Genomic DNA, 25,816 nt, shown 5'->3' with positions numbered 1-25,816 from the left:
GACTTCAAAGTCTTCAAAATGGATTATTGACAGTGGGTGTACAAATCACATGACTGGCAAAAGAAGCCTTCTTATGGACTCAACCTTACGTCCATCCGACAAGAGCCACATCACATTTGCTGATACTGGTAAAAGTAAGGTATTGGGTCTAGGTAGAGTTGCAATCTCAAAGGATCAACACATGGATAAAGTCGTGCTTGTTGAATCCTTTGGCTTCAACTTAATGTCTGTCTCAATGCTTTGCGATTTGAACATGATCGTAATGTTTGGAAAATATCGTTGCCCAGTACTAATGGAATCTGACAAGTCTCTAGTGTTTGAAGGGTATCGAAAAGGTGATTTGTATGTGGTAGATTTCTCAGCAGGACCACAACTTGCAGTATGTCTTTTTGCAAAAGCTTCAGAATGCTGGCTTTGGCATCGGAGGCTTGGGCATGCTGGCATGAGGAACCTCCACACTCTTGCGAAGAAGAAGCATGTCATAGGCATCGAGGGCGTCAAGTTCAAGAAAGATCACTTATGCGGTGCCTGTGAAGCAGGGAAGATGACAAGGGCAAAACATCCTTCGAAGACAATCATGACTACTACACAACCCTTCGAACTGCTCCACATGGATCTTTTCGGTCCCACTCACTACTCAACTTTTACTACTTCTGCTTGCCTCTATGGCTTCGTCATTGTTGATGATTACTCTAGATATACTTGGTGCACATAATCCTTTACAAGACTGAAGTGCAGGATGTCTTCAGACGCTTCGCCAATCGAGCTATGAACAATTTTGGCGCCAAGATAAAGCACATCAGAAGTGACAATGGAACTGAATTCAAGAACACTGGTCTTGATACATATCTTGATACCTTGGGCATCACACATGAATTCTCAGCTCCGTACACGCCGCAGCAGAATGGCGTCGTCGAACGCAAGAACAGAACACTCATTGAGATGGCCAGAACAATGCTAGATGAATACAAGACTCCAAGAAAATTCTGGACTGAAGCCATTGATACTGCATGCCATACAATCAATCGTGTTTATCTTCACAAGCTTCTGAACAAGACATCTTATGAACTCCTAACTGGCAGGAAGCCAAATGTCAGTTATTTCAGAGTATTTGGAGCAAGGTGCTGGATCAAGGACCCACACCACACCTTAAAGTTTGCACCAAAAGCACACATGAGGGCTTTATGCTTGGATATGGAAAGGATTCACACTCCTACAGAGTCTTCAATCTCTTCCATTACAAAGTGGTTGAAACAGTGGATGTGCGGTTTGATGAGACAAATGGTTCACAAAGAGAGCAACTGCCAAATGTTCTAGATGAAGTTCCAGCTAGTGAATCAATCAAGCTTATGGGAACTGGAGAGATTATACCTTCTGAAGCTCATCCTGAAGAAGAACTTATCATCTCAGCACCTGATCAACATGAAGACATTGCTCAGTCTGAAGACATTCCTCCCAACAACAACACAGATCAGCAAGAGCAAAGTCTTCACCCTATACATCCTCGTGTTGCCAATGAAGTGCAGATTGACAGAATAATTGACAGCATCAATGCACCTGGTCCACTCACTCGTTCAAGGGCAACTCAGCTAGCAAATTTCTGTGGGCACTTTGCATTCGTATCAATACCAGAGTCCAAGAAAGTTGAAGAAGCCTTCATGGAACCTGAATGGATTCAAGCTATGCAAGAAGAGCTTTAACAGTTTGAGCTGAATAATGTATGGGAACTGGTTAAGCGTCCTGATCCACGAAAGCACAACATTATAGGCACTAAATAGATATATCGCAACAAACAAGATGAGCATGGTCAAGTTGTCAGAAACAAAGCTCGTCTCGTTGCTCAAGGATATACTCAAGTGGAGGGCATTGACTTCGATGAAACATTTGCTCCTGTGGCTAGGCTTGAAGCCATACGCATACTGCTGGCCTATGCAAATCATCATAACATACTTCTATATCAAATGGATGTGAAAAGTGTCTTTCTCAATGGCAAGATTGGAGAAAAAGTGTATGTTGCACAACCGCCTGGCTTTGAAAATCCAAAACATCCTGACATGGTATACAAGCTCAACAAGGCACTGTATGGCCTCAAACAAGCCCCTAGGGCCTGGTATGACACACTCAAGTACTTCCTGAAGAGCAAAGGCTTCATACCTGGTTCCCTGGATCCCACTCTTTTCACGAAGACATATGATGGTGAACTGGTTGTGTGCCAAATATATGTGGATGACATTATCTTCGGCTGCACCAATCAGAAGTACAGTGAAGAGTTTGGATATATGATGCAAGAGCAATATCAGATGTCCATGATGGGGCAGCTGAAGTTCTTCCTTGGTCTTCAAATACGACAACAGCGCAATGGCATCTTCATATCTCAAGAGAAGTATCTCAAAGATTGCCTGAAGAAGTTTGGTATGCAAGACTGCAAAGGCTTCACAACACCAATGCCAGCCAAACATCATCTAGGTCCTGACGACAATGGTAAAGAGTTCGATCAAAAGGTATACCGCTCCATGATTGGGTCTTTGCTTTGTTTATGTGCATCTAGACCAGATATCATGCTTAGTGTTTGCATGTGTGCTCGATTTCAAGCGGCACCAAAGGAGTCGCATCACTTAGCTGTGAAGCGAATTCTTCGATATTTGGCTCACACCCCAACTCTAGGATTATGGTATCCAAAGGGCTCAGAGTTTGATTTGGTTGGATTTTCAGATGTTGATTATGCTGGTGACAAGGTTGATCGCAAGTCTACATCAGGCACATGTCACTTTCTGGGACGATCACTTGTATGTTGGTCTTCAAAGAAGCAGAACTGTGTATCTCTCTCCACTTCTGAATCTGAATACATTGCTGCTGGATCTTGCTGCGCTCAGCTTCTGTGGATGAAGCAAACACTCAAGGACTATGGCATTCATCTGAAGCAGGTGCCACTATACTGCGACAATGAAAGCGCCATCAAGATTGCCAACAACCCAGTTCAGCACTCGAAGACAAAGCACATTGAAATTCGTCATCACTTTCTCAGAGATCATATTGTGAAGGAAGACATTGATATCATACACGTCAACACTGAAGAGCAATTGGCAGATATCTTCACCAAGCCCTTGGATGAGAAGAGGTTTTGCAAGTTACGGTGTGAGCTAAATATCTTGGAATCCTTAAATGTCCTGTGATCAGGCACACATCCTAACACTTATGCATATTGATGACTTAGATGTACAACACACAAAGTAGAGTATATCTTCAATCAATGAAGACATACATTCTAAGTGTGAATACATTAATGTGGAATTTGACTTTGGAGCGCCATGATAATTGTGCGTCGTGTCTGGGTCTAATACTTCCTATACGGTGGGTAACGCCACCACCAAACGTTCCATTTTAAAGTGTTTCACTCATGGCGTTTCCTTGCAATATCTTCACATTTGGTTTGGCTTCGAACTCAACATGTCTTCATGATTATCTTTACCACATTGATTATATAAATATATACATACTAGTGTTCTGTCCTCTACAGCATTCACTTATAGTTATGTCTTCTTGGTTGAATCTTTTGAACTAAGTGAATGTGATCGGACCCTAATCTCTCTATGCTTTCTATCTCAAATTCTATCTCTCCAAGTCATATGCATTCTATTGAAATTGTCGAATGTCTTCACTGTGTCCTTGTCAGCTGAAGATATAGAGACAACCATAAAGTCCGTTTTTAATGCTCATTCCTCCACATAAAATCCGGAGAAGCAGGAACGACCGCCCGACAATTTAGGTGTGCGTGGGACGTGGAACAAACCCCAAACTTCCGCTAACTGGCCACGCGTTCCTCAAATGCGAACCGCCAGGGGCACCTGTGTAATAGCACAGTGCCGCCCCTGAGCCTATAAATTCACACTTACCGCGGTCATTATCTCCTTCTTCCACCCTCGCACGAACCCTAGCGCCACCGCTAGCACTCGACGACGCCAGAGACGAAGCGCTTCGCTGCCACAACCTCTCCAACGCCGTCCTCACGCCGACCGCGGACATCGTCCTCTCCGCCGTCGCCGTAGGTGTTTTCCGTCGCCAAGTTAGGGCATGGAGGACTGAACTGCTCGGCATCAACTCCCTTCCGTCTAGCAGTTCCAGTGTGGTAAATAAAACTTCTTTTTACAGCCCCTTTGATCTCATGGTTCTGTCACTTTCTACCATAAGAAGTTTCTCTTCACACTAGTTAGATCTCTCGCTGCATCTCATGACATGCCTAGTATATTCACTTGTGCTTCATAAAGTAGTTAGATTCCTCACTTGTACTGATCTGTGGGTTCGTACAAATCTGGAACCAACTTCTTATCTATGAGTGAATGTCTTCGCACGATGAGGTCAATGTCTTCTAAACTGATTAATCTTCAAAACCTTCTGAGAATGCATATGACCTCTTCCCCTTCCCTCGCACCTTAATGCTGTCACAGGTACATGTCCGTGGGAGAATCCTTTGGTTCTCATAGTCTGCATTCATTTGCAGAATTCCTACAGCATCACATAACCTCTCCTGAAGCCAGTTCCTGTTGGTCCAGAAAAAGAAAGCCTTTGAAGCCTTTCAAGTTAAAGTTTATGGCTTCAGAAGCAGCAGCAAGGAAGGGGGGCAGACAGAGACGTGAGGGAACTTCCAAAGATCTGCCTGAAGATTTGGCAGAAATGTACAAAACAGATCCAGAAGAGAGCTATGGGCAGCGCAAGACCCGAATCCAATGGATTCGACGCTATTGGGCAGAATAGTGGTTCAAATACCGCTTCATCACTCAGGAGTATGCGGAAAAGAGTGCCATCAAGAAGCCATGGGGGGACATCTTATACAAGAACCTCGTACCCAAGACCAGAGATGAAGCCATTGCTCAGGGCTTCTACCCATGCATGGTCCGAGGACCACAGCCTGATGATGCACATTCGTCGTCACTTCTCTGGTGTCGTGACGACAATCTCTTCAAGCGCAACTTTTAGTTTGACCAACAGTCAGCGAAGCTAAACAAGAAGAAATTTGAGTTAGACTTCAACCCTGGTCCCTCCGCACCAAGGGCAGATGGCACACGCGACGCGGAACCCAATGTCATCGGTCCGTTTGCCAATCTTGAGGGCCTGATCACCCACATCTTAGTCCAAGGGACTGCCGTAAATGACCCTCCAGCTGACTCTGAGTCTGATGAAGCTCCTGCTGTGCCGAAGCCAAAGCAGACAAAGAAACCAAAAGCTTCAAAGCCGGCCCCTGTCTCAAAAATCTCAAGGGCGAAGCCATTGAAAATTGCACCTCCTGAAGTCAGTATGCAGTCTGAAGACGTATCCCACGTCTCCAAGCCCCTGAAGGAAAAGGAGCCCCAGCAACAAACAGGCAAAGAGCTCACTGCTGCTGCCATTCTGCGCAGCGAAGCCATTGATCTATCAAGCGATGAAAATCTGGGAGATGACGCTCTAGAGCAGCTTATCAAAAGCAAAGAAGAAGCTGAAATCTTCAATAATCTGCCTCTCTTTGATGTCGCCATCATCCACAGCTTCATCGATGAATGGTTTGACTCATCAGACATAAGCTTCAATGATCTGCAGCTGCCAGTTGGCCTCAGTGTCGCCTTCCAAGGCGCAATTGCTTCAGAACTTGTCATTGCTCAGCGCATCGTTGAGCTGAAGCAGAAAATTGATCATGAAAAGGCTCAGTTCAAGAAGCACATGGCCAGGCTCAGCATGCAGGAAGTGAAGAGCTTCAAAACCATGCTGCATGAGCTCAAAGAAATTTTTTTGAAGAAGCGTGCAGAAGCTCAGGGCTCACGTGAGCGGATGAAGTCTTTGGCAGAAAGATGTGTTCAAGCCTACAACGAGGCTGAAAAGCGCAAGGCACTTGGGCGTCCTGGCAACGACCCCAAGATGGCCGCGAAGAAGAAGAAGAAGCCTGCTGTGAATGAACCAGAGGCACCTAGGCAAGAAGCGGTTCAAATTGTCTTCCCCACTGCAATGACTGGCTCGAAGCCAAAGAGCCGGTCAACAGCTTCAGAGCTAAAGAAGACAAGAACTGCAGAGGCTGAAGCCAGAAAAAGGAAGAGCTTTGAAGCCTCTCCTACTGCCCCCGGCAAAAAGAAGCGCAAGATCAAGAAATCTCGGGCTGCTCCCACAGAGCCCTTGATGGTTGAACCCCTCTCTGTCATTCACCCCAATGCAGAAAGACGACTGACAGTTCATGAGCCTACTCCCACAGAGGCTCCTGAAGCCGAAGATATTCCAGTAGCCGACCCCACAGCTGCTGAAGACATTGGTCACCAAGACAATGTACAAGATGATGCAGCCCTTCCTCCGCTTGAAACAAGCGAACTCATCAGTATTGCTCGTCCTCTGACGCCAATGGCACAAGATGAGTCATGGGAGGATCGCCCTCAGGAGGAAGAAGACTTTGAGGCCCAACCCACTCCAACCCCACAAGCGTCGTCTGCGTTCCGTAGGCTTCGCAAAGGTTCAAGGCCTCAAGTCCATTCTGCAGAAATTCCGGCTGCATCAGCCGAAGACAATGAAGAAGCACCACCAGAACCCACTTCCCCGCTTCATCAAGATGCAGTTCTCCGGGAGAATGTGCCTGAAGTTGTCCCTCCAACTACACAAGCGGAGGAAGGAAATGTTGCGGCTGCCACCACAAACACTGAAGCCAATGTGGAGCCCGCCCCACCAAATGCTTCAGCAGACAGTGAAGCTACTGAGCCTGACGCTTCTGTTCCTGAGTCTGCTGCAGGTCCACAGTTTGATTATCATATTGAGCACAGGCCTCATGTCCAGAAGCCAGTCCCAAGGCTTCCAAGGTTCCCAGGTCCTGCATCAGCACCTGGCTCCTTTGATATTAACAGCTTCAAGGCAGACAATACATTTTTCAATAGCTCCAAGAACCCCTATTCAAGGGAAAGGATTGTATCAGATAGGTTCTGGAGCTATTCTCAGCGCAGCTATTATTCATGCATCTTATACAACCAAGGCCGCATCTTCCCGCACAAGCGCCTTGAGGTTGAAGCCATTGCTGGTCTGCCATGTCTTGAGGAAGCTTTGGATTGCTTCAGGCAAGTGGGTCTGCTGCCTTTTGTGACTGATGAAGAGCACTGGAATGAAGAGCTTCTGCTTCAGTTCTATGCCACCCTTCATATAAAAGGATACAACAGAGATCCGAAGACTTGGATCCTGGAGTGGATGACTGGCAATGTCTATCATGAAGCCAATGCATTTGATATCATTGAGCTCACCGGCCTGCCCACTCCAGGCGAATTCTTCGAGGAAGGCTGTCAACTACATTCTGAAGCTATTAAGAGCATATTCCAGAGGCCTGAACCCAATATGAGTCAGATGCTCTCAATGATGAAGCCATTGCCTCATGATGCACCTTATCCTACTGAGTTCTTCGTTGAAGACCTAGAGTACCTTCCCAGGACCATATATCACATCATCCGGCGGACTCTCTGGCCCATTAAGGGGCACTCTCCAAATGCAAAGATTGAAGGTGCAATGAAGACTCTCATATTCTATATCCTGCATGGCAAATGCTTCAACACACATGATCTCTTCATACGCCAACTTGCAGCGTCAGGCTCAGAATTATTTGGTTTGAAGTTCTATGCTCCTTGGGTGATGAGGCTGATCAAACTGCACTCTGCGATCTCGTATCAGCCCTCTGCCCGAAACCATCGGATCTTCTTGCCAGATGTGGATACCTCTGCTGAAGTTATATATCCTGAGCCTGACAAGCAACCAATAAGTCTTCAGAATGCAGAACACCAGAGCTTCACGCAGAATGTTGAAGGTATTGAAGCCATATCCAGGGTATATCCGTTGGCTGGCACTACACGTGCACCAGCATCTACTGAAGCCACAGACAGCACAAATGCTCCAAGACCCAAGAACCGTGCTCGTGTCCTCACTGACCGAGAGCTTCTTGTGGCCCTTCACCAAAAGCAGGATAGGCATCACGACTGGCTAAAACGTCAGATGAAGAGCCTCTTGGTGGATGCCAATCGTCTTCGAAACCTTGCCACCAAGAATGCCTTCGTTACACACGAAACCTGCCGTCGTACATGGAAAGGGCTCTCAATGATATGTACTGAAGCTGAACTTGAAGAGGATGGCTTCACAGAACGTTTCAAGTTTGACACCACACCTCCTAGAAGGGCTGTGATGCGCAACACACCATCACTTGAAGACTCTGAGTTTTCTTCATATGCTGCCACAGTTACTGCAAGGATCATTGATGAAGACGACGATGCTACATCACCACCACCTGCTCCAGCACATCCAAGCTCTGCACCGCCAAACAACTCCACCGACCCTGCTGCGCCTGGAAACGCGTAGAAAACTCTATGTCTTCAAACCTTTTTGGTCATTACTGACAAAAGGGGGAGAAGCATATGATGTTTATAGTCTTCAAGCGGGTCAATATGGGCGGGTGCCTTATGTTTTGTTATATTTTGCTTCGTGTTTACAACTCTTGATTTTGCTTCATTTGGTTCTTTGAGTTGTAAACACTAAAACTCGATGGTCGTCTGCTACTTGTTTGCCACTCTGTTTGCGAAGATAAATTCCGCATGTGCGACGATAAATTCCGCACTTATCTCATTCTGCAGACGTCCATTTTCCATTATGCATGTCATTATCTTCATATACTTTCACATGCATAGTGGATTGTCATCATAAGCTGAAGTGGATCTCCACAAGTACAACCTGCCATGTGCATTTGCATTCCAAAAGCAAATTAATTTATATGCACATCTTCAGGGGGAGCCCTTGCAACTTATGAAGACAATTCCCTATCCTTTACAAACTTCACACTTTATATTCCCCGTTGAAAACTTCAACTAGTTTGTCATCAATCACCAAAAAGGGGGAGATTGTAAGTGCATCTAGTGCCACCCCTAGTTGGTTTTGGAGTATTGACGACAAACCTAGTTGAGGGACTAATGTGTTTGTGAGAATTGCAGGAAAACACAGGTAGAAGTCCCTCATTGATTCGGTTTTACTACCAGAGATGACCCCTAAAAATGTATGAAGACATTGAAGACAAAGGTGGTATATGAAGAGATTCACATTGAAGACTATGACAAAAGAAGATACGTTATGAAGCCTATGTAGCTCGAAGACTTAGATCTTTCATAGTTCTTTTTATTTTGTGTTGAGTCATAGGAACCACCGTACTGTTAAGTGGGGTCCAGGAGAACCAGTCAGAATGACTGAAGTGATGCCTAAGTCAAAAACCTATGTCTTCGAGTGAAGACAATGAGAGTGAATCTTGTCCAGAGCCGGACAAGTCATCTTTGCTTGTAGCCCAAGTAAAGTTGTCATGAGAGTTCGAAATGTGACCGTTGAGACACGTGTCAGTTCCTTAGTGACCCAGGGTCATTTCGGACAAATTAGGTCGGGTTGCCAAGTGGCTATAAATAGCCCACCCCCACAACCATAAACGGTTGGCTGCTCAGATTTCAGTGCATGGCTTTTGTCGTTTGAGAGCAACCCACCTCGAAGCCTTTGAGAGAAAAATTCCTAGTGAGGAGAAAAGCCCTAACCACCCAAAGCCAGAGTAAATAGGGCATCACTTAAGTCTTCGTGTCTGTGTGATCTCAAGACTTATTACACTTGAGGACTGTGAATCCTCCAGACGGTTAGGCGTCACGTTCAGAGCATCCAAGAGACGTTGTGGATTGCCAGTGAACGAAGTCTGTGAAGGTTTGGGAGTCTACCTTGAAGACTTACCAGAGTGATTGGGCGAGGACTAAGTGACCTTAGCTCAAAGAGAATACGGTGAGGACTTGGTGTCCTGAACTGTGTGTTCAGGACTGGGTGTCCGGGACTGTGTGTCCTAAGATTTAAATACCTAGCCGCTCCAACCAGACGTACAGTTTTCACAGCAACTGGAACTGGTCCAACATATCATTGTCTTCAGCGAGTCACTGGTTTTATCTTCACTTCCTTCTCTTACTGTTACTCATTGTGAAGCCATTGCATGCTTGCTTTTATGTCTTCACAACGTGAAAGTATGATCTGTTTGGCTTCATAACTTCTTCCTGCCTGATCCTTATTACACTGAAGCTGTTTGTCATTGTGCTTTCACTCTATTGAATACATGACCATGGCTGGCCTAGTGTAATCTAACTTCCGCTGCATAGTAATAGGCATACTCTTCGCTGTTTGTCTTCATAACTCTCATGTTTTGAAGACTTTCATAAAAATCGCCTATTCACCCCCTCTAGTCGATATAACGCACTTTCAGCCTATAAAAGCCGACTGCAAGCGCGCCGGAGAGACTCATCCCGATCATCCATCGACGACGCGCTCATTTCTCCCCCTTTCCTCCTCATGCCGTCACCAGTTGAGAAAGCATGGCCGAGCGTTTCCCAGGAGACGGCACGGCGGCGAAGGGTTTCGGGCGCCGTCATCTGCACTAGGACGAGGCTCGCCTCCTTTTCGAGGCCGAGTACCCGGTCCCGCCGGACATGCGGGTGCCCGGGGCGTGGAGGATCAGCGCCGGCGGCGTGCCGGTGCCCCCGGTACCCACCGGCGCGGCGCGGCCTGCGGAGATCGCACGCATCCGCTCGTCCCTGCCGCGTGCGGCGAGGGAGGGGCCCCGGTACGTCCCCGACAGCCCAATCTGGGAGCCGTACTTCCGTCGCCGGCACGACGAGCAGTTCGAGGCCACCAACAGCGTCGTGCCCTCCGGCAGGTTCAATGCCGCCGACCGGCGTCGGTGGTGGGGCGTGCCCGGGCGCACGTTGGAGTCCGTCCTCGAGTACATCGATGGCGGCAACACGCCGCGCCTCGAGTACCCCGCTCCCCCGTCCTTCTCACGCCGCCGGGGAAGCTCCTGGACGCCGAGGCGCATGGAGACCAGGGTTTCCTCCTCCTCGTCCGACGGCTCTCCCTGCCTCCACCTCCGCCCCGTCAAGCCGGAGCCCCAGGACACGCCTGTCAGCGCGCGTACCCGCAGCTCCGGCGCCCTCGTCGAGCCCAAGGTGGAGTCCAGCCTCCCCCCGGAGTACGAGGAGATAGCCCGGCGCAGCTTCTCCGACGAGGACGCCATGCGGTGGTCGCGCGATGACTACCTGCGTGAGGAGATGATCCGGCAGCGCCGGGCCCTGGAGGAGATCGCCGCCCGCAAACGTGGGCGCGAGGACGAGGACGGTGTCGTCCTCCTCGATAGCGACGACGACGACGCCCCCGGACCGTCCAACCCGCCGCGCCAACCGGGGGAGGGATGCAGCAGGGACGGCGAAGGCGTAGGCCGGGGCGACGATGATGGCGGCGGCGGTGACTACACGCGGTTCTACAGCCTCCTCGGCATGTAGAACCGCGTGGGCGGGCGGCGAGGCGGGCGGCGAGGGAGACGGCGGGGGTAGCCCGCGGTAGTTTTTTTCTTTTTTTTGTAAAATATGTTTAAATTTGAACGAACTCGCCCGTGTTTGCGTTGTGTTTGCGCCGAATTTGAACATTTTAAAAACCCGCTGGGGCCGCGACTGGGGGGCATCACGCCCCCAATGCGCGGTTTAGCGCCGGTGCGTCCCCAGGGGGCGATTTTTTGCCCCTCCTGGGGGGCCAACGGCTGGAGATGCCCTAAGTCGTCGAACACCTTGAGATCGAGCGGTGGAAGGAGTGGCACGACCAGATGGTGAGAAACAGTTGTGGGGCTGCAGCGAAGTATGGGAAGTCTAGGAACGACTCATAGCAGTCCGACCAGCAGGGGTGACACCAAATGGCAGCGGCTAAAGAAAGTGTGTCTCCTGAAATGTCTGTGGTACCAATACTTGGATGGATGGAGGGCTTGTTATATCGTCTCGTCCAACCACCAAATATGAAAGCTAGCTGGCAGATATGTGTCTATGTTAGAGTTGCTCTTAGCGGTCAGAAACGTTTTGGTATGCTCTTACACTATTTAAAATGCATATCAAGTGGCCATCTTTGGTGATATTTGTGCAACCAAAAAACCCTAAAACAATAGCCATGCAACATGTTACAACATGTGCGCTCACATAGAATAGTTGAAAAATAATACGTCCACGGTAAAATGAAATCAAATGCTGTGATATTAAGTTGAAAATATATATATGAAATGCTGTGCTTTATTGTTTTCTTACGTGAGGAGCATCTCAGCCCTTTTCAAGCGCGACTAACTCTGTCCGTTGATTTCTGATCAGACCGCAGTGCACTCTCCCTGTACAGGCTTATCCCTCCAGCAGAGGTGGCCTTCCTCCGCATAGGATAGGCCGGAACCCAAATCCACAGCCATGGCGCTCCTCCTGTCCCCCACCGTCTCCTTCCTCGCCCCCTCCCCCTCCTCCGCTCCTCGTGCCCGAGCTCTCTCCAGCTCCACCGCCACCGCCACCGCCGCCAGCAATAATGCCTTCCCTTACCTCGGTAAGCTGCCGTTATGCCTCATCCCGCCATTGTCCCGTACGTTCGTTGATGTTCCATGGCCAAGTACTTACTGGGTGATCCCTTGTCGCGAAATATGATAACGAAATCGGTGGAGGAATTAGTCCGGGCGTGCGTAATTTTAGTCGCGGCGTTTCAGCTTGTCCTCGATGGGAATGGCTCGCCCGGGAATTTATTCAAAGAATCTGTCTGCACCAGTCTCTTGGAAGAATGTTCATTTTTCTCTGCTAGCCTACATTTACTACCTCAGAAGGTTGCTCCTTTCAAACTTAGTGCTACTATAAATTGTCTTATGAGCATAGGCCACCGCTACGGACACTTGATGTCTTATGAAATCCGTAAGCACACCGTGGCAGCTCGCGGTTTGCAAGTTGCTACAGACGAGTAATTGAGTTTACATGCCATATGTTTTCTTTACCAGCTCCATCTAATGATGTAGCGAGCACACTAAAATTAGCTACTGCGCATTACATATGCTATGAGCAATGTGACATACATGAGCTCAGTATGTCAATGTGTACATCAGGTAAGCATAGACAGGCCATATCTTTTCTGTAGCAATTCCATCTAATGATAGTAGAGAGCACAATAAATTTTGCTGGTGCACATTACATATGCTACGAATCATGTGACATACATAAGCTCAGAATTTCAATGTTTACATCGGTGTAAGCAAAGATCCTACTAAGTGTCGTTTGTCATTGCTCTTCTTTGTAGCCTCGAGACTTCAGTGCAAGACCGGCGCCTCAGTCAGCCATGTTTCTCTTGCCAAGAAGATGCCCGTGGTTGTCCACGCTTCTGCAGAGGCTGGTCCAACTGATGCGGCAGAGCAACCAGAGAAGCCAAAACCAGTGGCTTCGATCGAGGACATGCCGTTCGAGTCCAAGCAGCAGATGATCCTGGAGCAGAGGGCACGGATGAAGGTGGCCAAGAAGCTGAGGCAGCGGCGCAAGCGGCTCGTCCAAAAGAGGCGGCTGAGGAAGAAGGGCAGGTGGCCACCGTCCAAGATGAAGAAGCTCAAGAACGTGTGACCGGCACATGATGTCGGACAGCTGGTCCGTACCATTCCTCTGTAAACCTACGTGTTGCGTTCCTCTAATGCATTGGTGTTTGTTTCGTTTGTACAATTTTTCTGTTCTGAAACACGCAATCGGTTATAATGCAATTAATTTTTTACCATAATGAAACCTTTTTGCGTGTCCATAGCAGCAGATTGATGTGCTGTTATCTGTGGTTAGTCTATGTTGTACAACTGTCTGTCTGAAGCAAGTTTTGGGATGTTTTTTGCCGTTTGTTATTCTGTAAAATTTTAATTTATTTCAAATATGCTATTGGAATGCCGACTAGTCCTTGGACACCATCTTCCCTCAAATATGCAGTGGCTTAAAACTTGAAAGGAACGTCGGTCCTTCTTCGGTAACAAAAACATCAGTTTTCAGACAGGTTTCGTGCTTGCTGAAAGTCTGCACTTTCAGACGAGTTTCCACTGGCTTTGATAGCTCAAACGAATCTCCGTTTGCTTGCTCAGTTGGTTACGCTGCCCAGTATGTGAATACTGCACCCAGCCCTCTCCTTTGTGGCCCTTGATGCTCAAGGAAGGAACAACAAGAACAACAATGTACGCCCCCCTCAAACTCTTTACAGTCATCTACTACTTCTCAGTTCAATTTTAACTGAAACAATTTTTTTATCTGTCTATTTATAACACTCACCGTCTGGAGCTTCCGATGCATCAAGTTCCCACTGAAATGATAACTGAAGAACAGGAACACCATCACTTAAGTTGATTCTGGGTCTGCTTGGTCAGTCAGTAGGCAGGCCTGAAACAGAATGGCAGGCAGGCCGAATAGCGAGAACTGGATGCGCCATTGTCATGGAGCAAAAAAGCTTTTGCTATGTGCTGGCACTTGACACTCTTAAACCTCACATCCCTCTCTTTGCTCCCCACCATCTCATCTCCAGTGGCAATGAATTTCTGACTGTGATCCCGTCTCGGATCTCCACCCCAGTATAAAATTAAACAGTCATCATCAGATCATCCTGATATTGCCATACCAAAGCAAGAAGGAAAAATAGGCAGTGCTCTGAAAATAATACTAGTATGAAACAAATCCTTAATAAGAGAGAGAAAAAGAGAAGCAGTGCTGAGAAAAGAAGAAACACATGACTTCGTTATGTCTCACTCGATGCTATATTCCTTTGATCTTGTATGGAGATTCGTACAAAAAAGTTATTTTCAGTTTTTTTTCTTCTTATATACTACTAATGTCACTTGACGGTTAAGTCTCAGTCGACTGAGACCATAGACAATATGGTTAAGTCTCACTCGACTGAGACCATAGACAATGTGTCTTTGTATTGCCTGAGGTGAGAGCTCAACTACCAGAAAACGAGTGTCACCTGCCAAAGGCAATTCGATAAGGTGCCTGAAAATGACCTGCCCCGGCGTTGTCCAACACTAGGCAGCACCGACATGGTTAGCACTGCCGCTAGGGCTGGACCAAAAGCTCGTAGCTCGTGAGCTTAATGAGCGCTCGATAGTTCGGCTCGTTAAGCTCATAGCTCGCTTCTTAATGAACAGAGCCAATCATTGATTATAGCTCGTTAAGCTTAACGAGCGTAACGAGTGAGCTAACGAGTTTCACGAGTAGCTCGTTAAGCTCGTTAGCAACAACACAACACATATTTTTATCTTATGTGACAAACTTTTTATAGCATCTCAGCCCATCTATTTAATCTAATCGACATATGAGGCAACAAACTACTTCATTTCTTTTTGTAGTCATCATATTTCATCTTGGAAACCATACCTACACATTCATCATGTATATCATAACATATTATAATCTGTTAACGAGCGCTCGCGAGCGCTCACGAGCTTAACGAGTTTCAAACGAGCCGAGCCGAGCAGGGTTTTCTGCTCGTTAATCTTAACGAGCTTAACGAGCCGAGCCTTAACGAGCACGAGCTTAACGAGTACAAGCTTAACGAGCCGAGCTGCTCGTTAGTCCACCCCTAACTGCCGCGCGGCTTTAACGACATGTGCGGTTAAATACCACGACGACACGGCAAAAGATTCTTGGCCGACATTACGATCCATCACTTTCCTTGTGATATAGTAGTAGTTATCTTCCTGATCAGCAACCACTGGTGAAGAAGCAGTAGAGTCCAAATGCTCACTCGTCAGCTCTAATCATGGGCAGAAGCACTAAGTAAAGCTTGAGATATAAGCATCGAAACCTTCTTTTACATCCGAGAGAATCGCTGCAACAGTAGGGCTGGCTGAGTGTCATAGCGCATATATTCCATCCCTCAGTGTCAAGCAATCTCTTCAGAAGAAGAAAAAGAAGAACGATCTGTCAGCATTTTGGTATCATCTCAGACGGCCATGTGGTCGATCAGCGACGACGACGAGGAGAAAGCAGTTTCCATGAGAAGCTTCTATATATCTACTAGACCCAACAAGAAAAGAAAAGCGAGGTAAAGCAGCAGCACCAGAGAAAAGGAAGATAAAGAGAGAGCAGTCAGGGTTGAGATGAATCGGATTCCGATAAACAAACCAAAAGGAAGGAAGGAAGGAGGCTACAAATTGGGCCCGCCCAGCGCGCATGCTGCAGGCATCATATCGATCACTCCATTTCTAGCAGGAAACTAGGAGTGAGCAGGGATCAATGGTGAACCGCGCGCACTTCGTCATCCTCGTCCTCGCCTACCGCCTCCTGGTATCCCTCTCAGCTGAAGCACAGCACACCAAAGAGGTAGCTCTAGCAGTAGACTTATTCCTGTTATAGTACGTAGATCGCACCCGGCCATGCATGCATGTGTCTGAACTCTGAACCCTGAAATGCGATATCTGAAGTGGTAGGAGTTGATCGATTGTTGCCATGGTTTGTTTGACGGGCATCATCGTTTCAGTCGTATGTCGTCTACATGGGGAGTCCTTCCGCTTCCTCGGGAGCCGGCGACGTGGAGGCGGTGCGCGCCGCCCACCTTGAGATGCTGTCGTCCGTCGTGGCGAGCGGCGAGCAGGAGCCATGGCCATCCACGCCGTCGCTGACGCATAGCTACCACCACGCGTTCGAGGGCTTCGCCGCCGAGCTCACCGAGGAGGAGGCCGCCGCGCTGTCCGGTTCGGACTGGCCTCCCGTCCATTCGTCGCGGTTTTGTTTGTTGTGATGATGATCGTGCGCCAGTGAGTTGATGGTAATTTTGTTTTGTTTGGTTGTTGCACCACCAGACCACGAGAGGGTGGTGTCCGTGTTCCGGGACCGCGCTCTGCAGCTGCACACCACGCGCTCGTGGGACTTCCTCGACACGCAGTCCGGCCTCCGCACCGACCGCCTCGGCCGCCGTGCCTCCGGCGATGTCATCATCGGCGTCATCGACACCGGTACGTGCGCGACTTATGACATCGGCATTGCCTGCAACCCTTTTTGATTTATGTCGTACGTCGTCAGGTGTCTGGCCGGAGTCGCAGAGCTTCAACGACGCCGGGATGGGGGACGTGCCGGCGAGGTGGCGAGGCCTGTGCATGGAAGGCCCGGAATTCAAGAAGAGCAACTGCAACAAGTATGTACTAGCAAAACAACACTTGCCATGTTGTGCACAACGGCTTAAATTCTGCGACCGTGCATTGTGTGCCGCAGGAAGCTCATCGGGGCTCGGTACTACGGCATCCAGCCCGGCTCGGCGGCGCCCACGTCCTCTAACGCCTCCCTTGGCGCGGTAACGGCCGCGATGACCGGCTCGCCGCGAGACACCGTCGGTCACGGCACGCACTGCGCGTCGACGGCCGCGGGCACGGTCGTGGCGGACGCGGACTACTACGGCCTGGCCCGGGGCGCGGCCAAGGGCGGCGCGCCCGCGAGCCGCGTGGCCACGTACAAGGTGTGCACCATGGGCGGGTGCTCTAGCTCTGCATTGCTCAAGGCCATCGACGACGCGGTGAGCGATGGCGTGGACGTGATCTCCATCTCCATCGGCATGAGCTCCGCCTTCGCGTCCGACTTCCTCAGCGACCCCATCGCGCTGGGCGCGTTCCACGCGCACCAGAGGGGCGTCCTGGTGGTCTGCTCCGGCGGCAACGACGGCCCTAATCCCTACACGGTCGTCAACTCCGCTCCGTGGATCCTCACCGTCGCCGCTTCCAGCATCGACCGCACCTTCCAGTCCAGCGTCGTCCTCGGCAACGGGAACGTCGTCAAGGTACGCGTCGCCATTGCCATGCTTCTTGTTCTTGCAACCTGACTGACGTCCTGAACGTGAGGCGCCATGTCAGGGAGTCGCCATCAACTTCTCCAACCAAAGCCTCAGCGGAGACCGGTTCCCTCTGGTGTCCGGAGCACAAGCGGCAGGCCGGTACACGCCGGTGTCCGAGGCAAGGTACAGCAAGACCATTTTGAAGCGTCCGTCTCTCAGCGTCACGTGTGCAGACGGATGAATTTTGAGCGTGTCGGTCACGAATTTGTATTGCATATTTGCATTGCAGCAACTGTTATCCGGGATCGTTGGACGTGCAGAAGGTAGCCGGAAAGATCGTAGTGTGTGTGGGCACGAACTCGATGGTGTCGCGGCGGGTGAAGAAGCTGGTGGCGGAGGGGTCCGGGGCGAGTGGGCTGGTGTTGATCGACGACACGGAGAAGGACGTGCCGTTCGATGCCGGCAGCTTCGCCTTCTCCCAGGTGGGCGCCGACTTGGGCGCGCAGATCCTCGACTACATCAACTCCACCAAGTGAGTCACCCAACGGAGCGGAGTTTTTCCTTCCGTGTTACGCCTAGTAGTGACCACTGACCAGAAAGGAAGTATGGATGTTTCCCTGGTTGGTTCAGGAATCCGACGGCCGTGATCCTCCCGACCGAGGACGTGAAGCTGTTCAAGCCCGCGCCCATGGTGGCGTCCTTCTCAGCGCGCGGCCCTGGTGGTCTCACCGAATCCATCCTCAAGGTCAGTAATAGTATTAATTCACATGATTAATCAGCATGGGTCAGAAGAGAAAGATCCAATCTGGCATTTAATTTGTAGTACTGTAGTAGCTTGCATTCTGACAGGATGTTTCTTTTTCTTGGTGACAGCCTGATCTAATGGCGCCCGGGGTCACCATCCTCGCCGCCGCGATGCCGTCCACAGACAAGGCGGACGTCCCCGACGGCAACAAGGCCTCGGCATTCGCCATCAAGTCCGGCACTTCCATGGCCTGCCCGCACGTCGCAGGCGCCGGCGCCTTCGTCAAGTCGGCCCACCCGGGCTGGTCCCCGTCCATGATCAGATCAGCTCTCATGACCACAGGTTTAAGCAAAGCTTAGTAGTCTCGACAAATTTAAGCAAAGCAGATTGGCATTTCTAACCAAAGCGATCGATCGTGGCTGCAGCGACGACGAGAAACAACCTCGGGCAGCCGGTTGCGAGCAACACCGGCGCGGTGGCGACCGGACACGACATGGGCGCCGGCGAGATCAGCCCGCTGCGGGCGCTCAGCCCGGGCCTGGTGTTCGACACCACCGCAAAGGACTACCTCAACTTCCTCTGCTACTACGGCTACAAGGCCAAGCTCGTTCGCATGGTCTCCGGCGACGCCGGGTTCGCCTGCCCGCGTGGCGCGCCCTCGCCGGATCTCATCGCCACGGGCATCAACTACCCGTCCATCTCCGTGCCGAGGCTCGCGGCCGGGAAGGCGGTCACCGTGTCGCGCACCGCCATGAACGTGGGCCCCCCCAACGCCACGTACACGGCGACCGTCGAGGCACCGGCGGGCCTGTCTTTGAAGGTGTTGCCCGAGCGGCTGGTGTTCTCGAGGCGGTGGACGACGGCGGCGTACGAGGTGAGTTTTGCGAGCGCTGGGGCCAGCAAGGGGTACGCTTACGGCGCCGTCACCTGGTCAGATGGCGCGCACTCGGTCCGGACGCATTTCGCGGTTAATGTCGTGTGATTGTTTTTTTTTTCTTTTTTGCGGGGATACTGTGTTTGCCTCTTCCTTTTCTTTTGTGTCTACTGGAACTTTTTCAGGGTACTGATTTTTTTTTTGAAATTCAGTCACATCTTTATTTAAGCACCTCATATGGGGATTTCGTCTGAAATAGTCTGTAAAATAAAATTTGGGGCACATGCAGCCACACCTTGCTTAACTTAGTTGAAACTGTTTCCCTAGCTAACAAGTGGGCACCTTTATTAGCATCACGCCTAACCCACGAAATCTTCCAGCTCTTCCTTGAGGCTAGCAGACGCTTGACCTCCTCCACCACAGGCCCCAGCGGTGAGAAGTCCTTTTGCGTGCCTTGAAGTTTACATACCACCTCCTTACGACCTCCTTGCAGTCCATCTCGATATGTAGGTTGGCAATGTTCCGCTCCTCAGCCACCTGTGCGGCCCTTTTGCACATCAGGAGTTCAGTCCTTGCGGGGTCACTTCCCAGTGGAAGGACATGGCAAAAGCCTCCCAAGAAAGCACCATCATGGTTCCGAAATACCAGCCCGGCTCCACCACTGTCCCCCCCTTTCGATGTGGCTCCGTCGACGTTTACCTTCACACACCCCTCCTCCAGGGGCCTCCATTTCTCCTCCACCGCCGGTGTGTTTTCCTTGCTCTTTCGGCCATGTATCGATTGCCACTCGCCCATTAGATGGAAGACTCTTTTTACTATCATCTCTGCCTCCTCGATCCACTATCCATCGCGTGCATTATTCCTCGCGAGCCAGAGCGCATATGCACCCTGAACCATGACCGCTCGCTCGCCATCCGTAGCCTCCGCGAACCACGACATCAACCATCTCGACAACGCACTCTGGGAGTAAGCTGACTCCGGCGGGATCGCCACCGATACCCCCAATTCCGACTGCATTATCTTCCAGAACTTAGCAGAATGATCGCAACCCCAGAATATATGGTAGTTTGTTTCTTCCCGCCCACACACAGTGCAAAAAACACCCTGCTTGATCTTCCTCCTTAATAGTTCCGCTCCCACAGCAAGCTCGTTCCGAATCAACCTCCACATATGGATTTTAACTTTGCCCGGCGCGATCGTGCCCCAAAGGTTCAGCCAAGACTTGTGATCCGCCACCGAGGATGAAGACTCCGGCCGTCCGGATCTTACCCTCTTCTGGCTCATGCGTAGATGGTATGCCGAGCGGACCGTGAAGATACCATTCTTGGTGTAGTTCCAAGCTTAGTAGTCTTGCACCCCCGGTCCCCAAACTGGTATTTAAAGAATCTCTTGAGCTTCATCCGGGGCGAACATTTCCTGCACTTTTCGTTTGTCCCATGAGAAGCCATCGGCTTCGAGCAGATCCCCAACACGTGTGATACCTGATACGTCTCCAACGTATCTATAATTTTTGATTGCCCCATGCTATATTATCTATTGTTTTGGACTATATTGGGCTTTATTTACCACTTTTATATTATTTTTGGGACTAACCTATTAACCGGAGGCCCAACCCAGAATTGCTTTTTTTTGCCTATTTCAGTGTTTCGAAGAAAACGGAATATCAAACGGAGTCCAAACGGAATAAAATCTTCGGGAACGTGATTTTCACACCGAACGTGATCCAGGAGACTTGGACCCTGCTCCAAGGAACAAAAGATGCGGTCACGAGGGTGGGGGGCGCCCCCCCTAGGGCGCGCCCCCTGCCTCGTGGGCCCCTCGTTGCTCCTCCGGCGTACTTCTTCCTCCTATATATACACACGTACCCCCAAACGATCAGAACAGGAGCCAAAAACCTAATTCTACCACCGCAACTTTCTGTATCCACAAGATCCCATCTTGGGGCCTGTTCCGGAGCTCCGCCAGAAGAGGGCCGTCATCACGGAGGGCTTCTACATCATCCTAGCCTCTCCGATGAAGTGTGAGTAGTTTACCTCAGACCTTCGGGTCCATAGTTAGTAGCTAGATGGCTTCTTCTCTCTCTTTGAATCTCAATACAAAGTTCTCCCCCTCTCTCGTGGAGATCTATTCGATGTAATCTTCTTTTTGCGGTGTGTTTGTTGAGACCGATGAATTGTGGGTTTATGATCAAGTCTATCTATGAATAATATTTGAATCTTTTCTGAATTCTTTTATGTATGATTGGTTATCTTTGCAAGTCTCTTCGAATTATCCGTTTGGTTTGGCCAACTAGATTGGTAGTTCTTGCCATGGGAGAAGTGCTTAGCTTTGGGTTCGATCTTGCGGTGTCCTTACCCAGTGACGGAAGGGGTAGCAAGGCACGTATTGTATCATTGCCATCGAGGATAACAAGATGGGTTTATTTCATATTGCATGAATTTATCTCTCTACATCATGTCATCTTGCTTAAGGCGTTACTCTGTTTTTAACTTAATACTCTAGATGCATGCTGGATAGCGGTCGATGAGTGGAGTAATAGTAGTAGATGCAGAATCGTTTCGGTCTACTTGTCACGGACGTGATGCCTATATACATGATCATGCCTAGATATTCTCATAATTATGCTCAATTCTGTCAATTGCTCAACAGTAATTTGTTCACCCACCGTAGAATACTTATGCTCTTGAGAGAAGCCACTAGTGAAACCTATGGCCCCTGGGTCTATTCTCATCATATCAATCTCCATCACTTTAATATTGTTTTGCAATTTACTTTTCCTTTACTTTTTACTTTGCATCTTTATACCAAAAATACCAAAAATATTCTATCTATCAGATCTCACTCTCGTAAGTGACCGTGAAGGGCTTGACAACCCCTAATCGCGTTGGTTGCGAATAGCTATCGTTTTGTGTAGGTACAAGGGACTTGAGCGTGGCCTCCTACTGGATTGATACCTTGGTTCTCAAAAACTGAGGGAAATACTTACGCTACTCTGCTGCATCATCCATTCCTCTTTGGGGAAAACCAACGCAAGCTCAAGACGTAGCAAGAAGGATTTCTGGCGCCGTTGCCGGGGACTGCGCAAAAGTCAACATACCAAGTACCCATCACAATCCCTATCTCTCGCATTACATTATTTGCCATTTGCCTCTCGTTTTCCTCTCCCCCACTTCACCCTTGCCGTTTTATTCGCCCTCTCTCTCTATCCTCCCTCTCTGTTTGCCTTTTTGTTTGCTCGTGTGCTAGTTTGTTTGTTTGTCATCATGGCTAGTCTCATATCTTCTCCGTTGTCTCCCAAGAGTGAAGTTCTAAATTTTAAACAAAGGGAGGGAGAAAATCTAAAAGATGCTTGGTATAGGATTTGCAATGCTCAAAATAGATCTACCAGAAAGCAATCTACCTTAGTTCTTCTCCGCAATTTTTATGTAGGTATTAATCCTTGGAATAGATATTTCCTCGATACCATTACCGGAGGGAACTTCTTGGGTAGCCATACTTTTGATTCTTATAATGCTATGTTAGATTTATTTGGCTCAACACCTCTTTTGGTTAATGGAACCATGTTAACTCTGGAGCATGTTATGCAAAGAATTGAAATTATTGAAAATAAAGTTGCTACTATTGAATCAATTGAAAATCTAGATAAAAAGATCCAAAATCAAATTACTCAATATGGATCTAAGGTAGGAATGACTTTGAAAAATATGAAGGAAAAGGAACCCATAGTTCATGAGAAGATGAACTTAGATTCTACTAGAATTGATAAACTTGAGGGTATCATTACAAATTTGGGAACCGCTTTTTCTTCCGTAAAGAATACTCCTAGTCCTCCTACTAAAATTGCCAAGCTTATGTATGTCTCTAAAAATAAGGGTGAATCATCTAGTAAGGAAACTGCGGATCTTAAATCTATAAGTATTCATCCCAATCTTTTTGCTATCATTAAGGAACCATTTATTACAAATGAATTTTTTGATCTTGTGGCTAAAAGTTTGATAATTAATAAAAATAAAGAAATTACTAAAGATGGTAGATGCCTAATTGAAGAATTGCCTACCAAAGATGGCAATACCTAGATCTATTCTTGCTTGTTATGCCTAGCTAGGGGCGTTAAACGATAGCGCTTGTTGGGAGGCAACCCAATTTTATTTTTATTCCTTGCTTTTTGCTCCTGTTTAGTAATAAATAAATTATTTAGCCTCTATTTTGGTTGTGTTTTTTGTGTTTAATTAGTGTTTGTGCCAAGTAGAACCGTTGGGAAGACTTGGGGAAAGTCTTGTTGAACTTGCTGTAAAAAACATCAACTTTAGCACTCACGAGAACTGCTGTCATTTTTATTTGAAGAGTGCTATTTAGTTAATTCTTTTTGAAGATGATTAATAGATAAATTCCTCACGTCCAGAAATTTATTTTAGAATTTTTGGGGTTCCAGATCTTGTGCTAGCTACAGATTACTACAGACTGTTCTGTTTTTGACAGATTCTGTTTTTCGTGTGTTGTTTGCTTATTTTGATGAATCTATGGCTAGTAAAATAGTTTATAATACATATAGAAGTTGAAATACAGTAGGTTTAACACCAATATAAATAAATAATGAGTTCATTAAAGTTCCTTGAAGTGGTCTTTTGTTTTCTTTCGCTAACGGAGCTCACGAGTTTTCTATTTTGAGTTTTGTGTTGTGAAGTTTTCATGTTTTAGGTAAGAATTTGATGGATTATGTAACAAGGAGTGGCAAGAGCCTAAACTTGGGGATGCCCATGGAACCCCCAAGATAATTCAAGGACACCAAAAAGTCAAAGCTTGGGGATGCCCCGGAAGGCATCCCTTCTTTCGTCCACTTCCATCGGTAATTTACTTGGAGCTATATTTTTATTCACCAACATGATATGTGTTTTGCTTGGAGCGTCTTGTATTATCTGTGTCTTTGTTTGTTAGTATGACACAATCATCCTTGCTGTACACACCTTTTGAGAGAGCCATACATGAATTAAAATTTGATAGAATACTCTATGTGCTTCACTTATATCTTTTGAGCTAAGTAGTTTTGCTCTATGTGCTTCACTTATATCTTTTGAGCGTTATAATTTTGCTCTATATGCTTCACTTAGATCTTTTGAGCTAAGTAATTTTTCTCTATGTGCTTCACTTAGATCTTTTAGAGCACGGTGGTGGATTTGTTTTAAAGAAACTATTGATCTCTCATGCTTCACTTAAATTATTTTGAGAGTCTCTTAATAGCATGGTAATTTGCTTAATAATAATATGCTTGGTATTCAAGATCTGTGAAACTTTCTTTTGAGTGTGTTGAATACTAAGAAAAGATTAAAGCATGATAATTGTTTTGAGATATGGAGGTGATAATATTAAAGTCATGCTAGTTGAGTAGTTGTGAATTTAAATAATAATTGTGTTGAAGTTTGTGATTCCCGTAGCATGCACGTATGGTGAACCGTTATGTGATGAAGTCGGAGCATGATTTACTTATTGATTGTCTTCCTTATGAGTGGCGGTCGGGGACGAGCGATGGTCTTTTCCTACCAATCTATCCCCCTAGGAGCATGCGCGTAGTACTTTGCTTTGATAACTTCTAGATTTTTGCAATAAGTATATGAGTTCTTTATGACTAATGTTGAGTCCACGGATTATACGCACTCTCACCCTTCCACCCTTGCTAGCCTCTCTAATACAGCGCACCTTTCGTCGGTATCATACACCTACCATATACCTTCCTCAAAAAAGTCACCATACCTACCTATTATGGCATTTCCATAGCCATTCCGAGATATATTGCCATGCAACTTTCCACCATTCCGTTTATTATGACACACTCCATCATTGTCATATTGCATATCCCGGTACACCGCTGGAGGCATTCATATAGAGTCATATTTTGTTCTAAGTATTGAGTTGTAATTGTTGAGTTGTAAGAAAAATAAAAGTGTGATGATCATCATTATTAGAGCATTGTCCCAGTGAGGAAAGAATGATGGAGACTATGATTCCTCCACAAGTCGGGATGAGACTCCGGACGAAAAAAAAGAGGCCAAAGAAGCCCAAATAAAAAAAGAGAAAGGCCATAAAAAAATAAAAAATAAAAATAAAAAAAATGAGAGAAAAAGAGAGAAGGGACAATGTTACTATCCTTTTACCACACTTGTGCTTCAAAGTAGCACCATGATCTTCATAGTAGAGAGTCTCTCATGTTATCACTTTCATATACTAGTGGGAATCTTTCATTATAGAACTTGGCTTGTATATTCCAATGATGGGCTTCCTCAAATTGCCCTAGTTCTTCATGAGCAAGCAAGTTGGATGCACACCCACTTAGTTTCTTTTTTAGCTTTCATATACTTATAGCTCTAGTGCATCCGTTGCATGGCAATCCCTACTCACTCACATTGATATCTATTGATGGGCATCTCCATAGCCCGTTGATACGCCTAGTTGATGTGAGACTATCTTCTCCTTTTTGTCTTCTCCACAACCATCATTCTATTCCACCTATAGTGCTATATCCATGGCTCACGCTCATGTATTGCGTGAAGATTGAAAAAGTTTTGAAAAAGTTAGAGTATGAAATAATTGCTTGGCTT

At 47.6% G+C, this 25,816-nt stretch overlaps 2 protein-coding genes across 4 annotated transcripts; both read left to right on the top strand.

The window, feature by feature from the left end:
• The first annotated feature begins 12,156 nt into the window (after positions 1–12,156).
• PSRP5 (plastid-specific 50S ribosomal protein 5) lies at positions 12,157–13,693 on the top strand. The gene is made up of 2 exons (XM_048707324.2): positions 12,157–12,387; positions 13,123–13,693. Exons 1-2 carry the CDS (start codon positions 12,258–12,260, stop codon positions 13,434–13,436), a joined length of 444 nt encoding a protein of 147 aa, XP_048563281.1. The 5' UTR covers positions 12,157–12,257; the 3' UTR covers positions 13,437–13,693.
• A 2,180-nt stretch (positions 13,694–15,873) lies between these two features.
• Positions 15,874–21,449, top strand: LOC125543840 (CO(2)-response secreted protease). 3 transcript variants are annotated; one of them, XM_087546841.1, is made up of 11 exons: positions 15,874–16,163; positions 16,321–16,534; positions 16,643–16,795; positions 16,863–16,974; positions 17,052–17,610; positions 17,684–17,787; positions 17,894–18,136; positions 18,235–18,349; positions 18,478–18,691; positions 18,775–19,223; positions 20,866–21,449. In XM_087546841.1, exons 1-11 carry the CDS (start codon positions 16,077–16,079, stop codon positions 20,908–20,910), a joined length of 2,295 nt encoding a protein of 764 aa, XP_087402967.1. In that variant the 5' UTR covers positions 15,874–16,076; the 3' UTR covers positions 20,911–21,449. The 3 variants fall into 3 exon arrangements, with proteins under 3 accessions (XP_087402967.1, XP_048563279.1, XP_048563280.1); XM_048707322.2 differs by lacking the exon at positions 20,866–21,449 and having other exon boundaries at positions 18,775–19,576; XM_048707323.2 differs by lacking the exon at positions 20,866–21,449 and having other exon boundaries at positions 15,928–16,127; positions 18,775–19,576.
• The last annotated feature ends 4,367 nt before the right edge of the window (positions 21,450–25,816 follow it).

Source organism: Triticum urartu, chromosome 3A (assembly GCF_056163025.1).
Source record: "Triticum urartu cultivar PI428250 chromosome 3A, HENAU_Tu73, whole genome shotgun sequence".
Taxonomy (NCBI): domain Eukaryota; kingdom Viridiplantae; phylum Streptophyta; class Magnoliopsida; order Poales; family Poaceae; genus Triticum; species Triticum urartu.
The sequence above is the reverse complement of the archived record's forward strand: the minus strand, read 5'-3'. Positions and strand labels throughout refer to the sequence as shown.